Source organism: Athene cunicularia, assembly GCF_003259725.1.
Source record: "Athene cunicularia isolate RWA chromosome 3 unlocalized genomic scaffold, athCun1 chr3_part1, whole genome shotgun sequence".
NCBI lineage: Eukaryota > Metazoa > Chordata > Aves > Strigiformes > Strigidae > Athene > Athene cunicularia.
In genome coordinates this window covers 32,129,875-32,135,742 of record NW_020799097.1, presented here as the reverse complement: position 1 = coordinate 32,135,742, position 5,868 = coordinate 32,129,875, and the positions used below count along the sequence as shown (strand labels likewise).

Here is a 5,868-nt window from a genome sequence, read left to right as displayed (position 1 = left end):
GAGGGAAAAAGTTGTATCACCCAAGATGTGCTTGTTTATGCATTAAAATGAGATGTTATTCACAGCAAACTGTTCATGTCTGTGATCCAGTCCCTCCCTTTCTAACAATAGACATAAAAGTCTGAACAACATTAACACTGAAATTACCAATACTGGATTTTGAGTTACAGCAAACTGGGATGAATGGGGTAGTTCATTACTCAATTGCTGATTCAGATGTTCATCGGACAGCGGAGATCATTGCATTTGCTATTTTAAAAAAAAAAAAAAAAAAAGTAGAAACTTAAACTACCTTGTAATATTAAGAATCTAAAGAAGATGAAACCTTACAAACGTGATATATTAGCACAACCTAGCATACTTTTCCATACATACATGAATTTTGACTGTGGTAACTACAAGGACCTTTTGGCTGCTCAACCCTTTTCTTGGGTCTTTTCATGCATACAGACTTTAGTCTTTCTCTTTTTACATCCATGTGAACAAATATGATTAAGTGTCTTTGTGTATCCTAACATGTGTAATAATCTATGGAAAGTTAGTGCTTTATCAATGACAACAGAAGAACAGGAGTCTCCTTAGTAATGTTTATGTGTATTCCTTGAAAAGGTTTGAGTTTAGCCAGTGAATACCCTTTTAAATAATTGGTTTTATTCAGAAGAATCAACTGGGACATCACCAGCTAGGCTTCTCCTGAGGCCACCTGGTGAGTAAATCAGTGAGAAATGGAAATGCCTTCTTAATATGACCAGGGTTCCCTTGTTCTCAAAGCTTTTAGTCTTAACACTGCATCAGGGCCACCAGCTTCCTCAAACCCTCTGGTGCATATTATTCTTTCATCTGCCTGGCTGAACAGTAGACACTGCCCTTCAGTAACTGGCATCACTAAACTCCCGTTTTCTTAATCTCCCTGCCCTGATGCTGGTGCAAGCAGCAGCCTTTTCTTTGCTGTCTTAGCTTCTTTACATTCAGCTGTCTCCAGAGATCCGCCCTCAGAGCCTGCCAGGACACACGTCTGTCCAGCCTCCACCTCCTTCCTTTTGCGAGATTAAAACAGACCCAGCTGCCTGCACCTCCTTCCCTGCTGGGTCCTGCGTGGGGCAGGAGGAGCCGTCTGCACCCACTGCCGCTCTCTTCTACAGGACTAATGAGAGGGAAACAAGGAGTGTGACTATATACACCACCTATTCACATGAGAGAAGTGAAGAAAGCCAGAAATGAAGATGAAAAGCAACTGGTAAGAGAACAAGTTTGATTTAGAGAAATCTGTAAATAAGAGATTAGAACAGTTAAAGCTGTCCTTGCCAGCTGCCAGCTTTGTTATTTGGTTTTATGAAAGCATTATATGAAGGAAATGGTAATAGAAAGAGCTTTATTGACATGTCTTATTATAAGGCAAAGATAAAAAGTTCTCATGTAAAGAAATTGTCTTGTCAAATCTATTAGTAAATCCTTAAATTTGTTTTTTATACATTTAATATACATGACTGAGGAGAAAGTCAATAACAGAGTCTGACAGAAACTATAGATTCATACTGGAGTTTTCTTTCTGTTTACAGGAAAACTACAGCTTTCTTTTACGTGTGTAGTTTTCTGTGGTCTTTCATCTCAGCCACCATCCAGCAACAATCAAGTAAGGAGACAGACTTTATCTGCATTTCATCCTTCTGTAAATTTGACTGTAAAAAGTATTTTTCTGAGCTTATTCAGAATTAAAATCCTCTCTGGCTAGCCATCACAGAAAGGGAAAACTATGTGTATGTATGGGTGTGTGTATGCATGCATATGAGTGAATAAAGCAAGAGCTGTGTGTGTTATTTTAAACTCGCTATTAGATACATTTTTAAGGTAATGATTAAATTCTGGATATAGGTGGTTTAGACACAAACCTCCTCCCATCTTTCAGTGCTTCTAGTTAGATATTCTGCTACATGTGGCAACAAACTGTTTCTACTTTATTTGCTGGGCATAAAATGTAAATGGCTGGATGTCAGCCATATGTCTCATCAAAAAATATAGAATGAGGCCATTTCTAAGGTGTAACATATCAACCTGAATGTTCCCTTTTAAGTCTATGTTGTCAGAAGGAAACCCACATTTATGGTTGAACCTTTGCAGCACACAAGAGGCTCTCTGTAGGTTAGAAATGCATCTCCTTCCAACTTGCACGCTTCATTCTTCCCCATCCAGACTCTACTAACATTTTCCAGATTGACCTGATACTGGATTTGTACATGACTCTTAAACTATTCAAATGAATGTTTATTTTTAGCCTTCCTCTTTCCTCAAATTAGGGGAATCTCATAGGTTTTCATGTCCATTACATGATAATATTCTGAAAAATTAGATTTTAGAAGTTTGGTTTCCTTAGACAAATTTATTCTACATTCATGTCTGGCGCAACAAAAAAGGGCTGTAAGTTCTTCTTGCTCCCTATATTTCATGAATAATCATTCTCTGATCAAATGTGGCACAGAGGAAGGTGGGAACACCTGGAATACCAAAGAGTATGGAAAAGATGCCAACAGTTTCTCAACAGCCTCTTTAGTTGGCATAAGGTTTGTTTAAGTTTCCTTGGGACTAGGGAGACTGTTGATTTAGGTAACTGGCTTTTTTTTTCAAAGTTTGCTTAAACCACAAAAAGTTCCAACCCAAAAACTCCTCACACAGCAGACCTTCTTATGGTACAACTATTTCTCCATAGCTCTGCAAGAGAAGAATTATTATAACACTCTTGAAAAAAAAAAATCAAATAATCAGTCAAGTTATAATTTTAAATTATAGAAACAGATGTTTATTTTCTCAGACTTCTGAATTCACTGGAGACAGTTTAAACTGGTTATTATATACATCTATTTATTATTATTTATAGCTCTAATTAATAATATTCTTACAGTTACTTCATTTAATTTCTAAGGTGATCGGAGGCAATGTGTAGGGACGTGGTTAATAAATTCACCTTTTTTTGTAGGACTACCAGTCATTCTGGGTGCCAGTCAGAGAACGGATCTCTGCCCAACAATCAGGATTGGCCAAGATGACTTACCAGGCAAGTAGCATCCTGACTTTTTCAGGAAAAAACTGCTGTTCAGAAACTTTATCAAATTATATTCAGCTCTGTAATGGCACAGTTCTCAAATTAAAATGAAAGTTACATTCTGGACATGTATATTTTTTCTTGTAGGCTTTGATCTGATTTCTCAGTTCCAAATAGAAAAAGCTGCTTCCCAAGGAGTTATCCAGAGAGTAGTGGGCTCCACTTCTTTACAAGTGGCTTATAAATTGGGACTCAATGTAGACTTCAGGATCCCAACCAGGTAATGCCTCTTGTTGTTTGACTTTAAAATACACACATTTTGCAATATTATCATTTAAGTAATACATCCTCTCCCCAGCTAGATCACCTCATTTGCAAAGCTTCTGAAAGGGGAAAGAGGAGTTCAAAGTTTTTTTCATTGCCACCACCAAACCAGACTGATTCTGTAACATCAGTTTCAGAGATTTCTACTTTCCTCTGCCAATGGTATTGCTCAGGGTGCCTCAAGATTTGCCAGTAGAAAGGGATTCATCTCTAGAAAGTGAAGCCAAAAGTTGTTGATAACTTGAAAAGAGATAGGGAGGCAAAGAAAAGGTAACAGGAGGAGAGTGAGGAATATTTTCTCAAAACATTGACACAAAGGGATCTTTCTGATCCTGTGAGGATTGAAGAGATAAGGTAGGATAAAAGCTGATTGATTCTATAGTAAGGGTTGGGGTTGTTTTTCTTTTTTTTTTTTTTTTTTTTTTTTTTTTTTTTTTTTTAATAACTGATACATGCATGTTCCTGGCTGATTTATGGTCATTTGATCTATAAAAGATGAAAACTATTATTTAGCATGTCACAGGCAAGTTTCATTAGGAGCCAGAATTTAGGAATCTGATTGTGCCTCTGCTTTACAGGCTGGACTTGCTGCTGGTGAAGGACAGTACATCAGGGTATAGATGCTATCAAAGCATAGCATTTCCATTTTTAAGGAAGTTCAGATTTATTGCTATAGATGGCGCTAGTGAGATGTATGTATGATATACACAAGTTATCCCCGATCAAGCCTGTACCAGTGCATCAATACTCTACAGTATCTGAGCTGACTACTGCCACTGGGCTTGTTGGCTGGGTATGGTGCTGTAGCTATGAATTTACAACATTCACGACATTGGTACTTCCAGTCAACACTGCAATGCTACCTCATGGTATACCTGAAATTTGGCCCTGGATCAGACTTGAGATGAGTATCTTGTCCTGAGGAATGGATTAAGGGTTGAGTCCTGACAGTGCTCTAGTGCATCAGTATGCTGCTCCTCTGTCACTGAGCCTGGTCCTGCTGCTCTGCTCCAGAGTGATTTTACAGTGTGCCCCTCTCAGTAAGCTGACTCAGGAGTTCACTTGGCAGTAAGCACCTGAGGCTTTCAACACAGGAGAGGCACACTTTAGGACATTTCCAATATTAAAAAAAAAAAACCCAAACAACCAGCCAGAACTCTACACATAATCTTTAGAATATGGCATGGCAGGTGGGTTTTACTGCTATGAGTCTGGGATGATGAAATGCCTGAGAAGCATTACGGAAGTTAGGTTCCTGTTATGCATAGCTGCAAGGCTGAGCAACTTTAAAGGCATGGTTGTAGCTCTGGCTTTCTCAGACCCAAGCATTGCAGCAACCCTGAACTCCTACTACATTTCCCTCTGGTCAGTCCCCACTATCTTTATTCACACGTGGCGCATTTAAGGAAAATGTAAATATTTCCCGGGATGGGAGAGGGGAGAGGAGAGAAGGGAGAGGGGAGAGGGGAGAAGGGAGAGGAGAGGAGAGGAGAGGAGAGGAGAGGAGAGGAGAGGAGAGGAGAGGAGAGGAGAGGAGAGGAGAGGAGAGGAGAGGAGAGGAGAGGAGAGGAGAGGAGAGGAGAGGAGAGGAGAGGAGAGGAGAGGAGAGGAGAGGAGAGGAGAGGAGAGGAGAGGAGAGGAGAGGAGAGGAGAGGAGAGGAGAGGAGAGGAGAGGAGAGGAGAGGAGAGGAGAGGAGAGGAGAGGAGAGGAGAGGAGAGGAGAGGAGAGGAGAGGAGAGGAGAGGAGAGGAGAGGAGAGGAGAGGAGAGGAGAGGAGAGGAGAGGAGAGGAGAGGAGAGGAGAGGAGAGGAGAGGAGAGGAGAGGAGAGGAGAGGAGAGGAGAGGAGAGGAGAGGAGAGGAGAGGAGAGGAGAGGAGAGGAGAGGAGAGGAGAGGAGAGGAGAGGAGAGGAGAGGAGAGGAGAGGAGAGGAGAGGAGAGGAGAGGAGAGGAGAGGAGAGGAGAGGAGAGGAGAGGAGAGGAGAGGAGAGGAGAGGAGAGGAGAGGAGAGGAGAGGAGAGGAGAGGAGAGGAGAGGAGAGGAGAGGAGAGGAGAGGAGAGGAGAGGAGAGGAGAGGAGAGGAGAGGAGAGGAGAGGAGAGGAGAGGAGAGGAGAGGAGAGGAGAGGAGAGGAGAGGAGAGGAGAGGAGAGGAGAGGAGAGGAGAGGAGAGGAGAGGAGAGGAGAGGAGAGGAGAGGAGAGGAGAGGAGAGGAGAGGAGAGGAGAGGAGAGGAGAGGAGAGGAGAGGAGAGGAGAGGAGAGGAGAGGAGAGGAGAGGAGAGGAGAGGAGAGGAGAGGAGAGGAGAGGAGAGGAGAGGAGAGGAGAGGAGAGGAGAGGAGAGGAGAGGAGAGGAGAGGAGAGGAGAGGAGAGGAGAGGAGAGGAGAGGAGAGGAGAGGAGAGGAGAGGAGAGGAGAGGAGAGGAGAGGAGAGGAGAGGAGAGGAGAGGAGAGGAGAGGAGAGGAGAGGAGAGGAGAGGAGAGGAGAGGAGAGGAGAGGAGAGGAGAGGAG

At 42.5% G+C, this 5,868-nt stretch overlaps 1 protein-coding gene across 1 annotated transcript in view; it reads left to right on the top strand.

Moving 5' to 3' along the window:
* The first annotated feature begins 1,012 nt into the window (after positions 1-1,012).
* Positions 1,013-5,868, top strand: part of COL9A1 (collagen type IX alpha 1 chain) — a 70,217-nt gene continuing 65,361 nt past the window's right edge. Inside the window, exons 1-4 of the mRNA XM_026846129.1 lie at positions 1,013-1,237; positions 1,560-1,633; positions 2,972-3,049; positions 3,185-3,317. Coding sequence (XP_026701930.1) covers positions 1,218-1,237; positions 1,560-1,633; positions 2,972-3,049; positions 3,185-3,317 — 305 coding nt within the window. The 5' untranslated portion in view covers positions 1,013-1,217. The remainder of the gene's footprint in view (positions 1,238-1,559; positions 1,634-2,971; positions 3,050-3,184; positions 3,318-5,868) is intronic.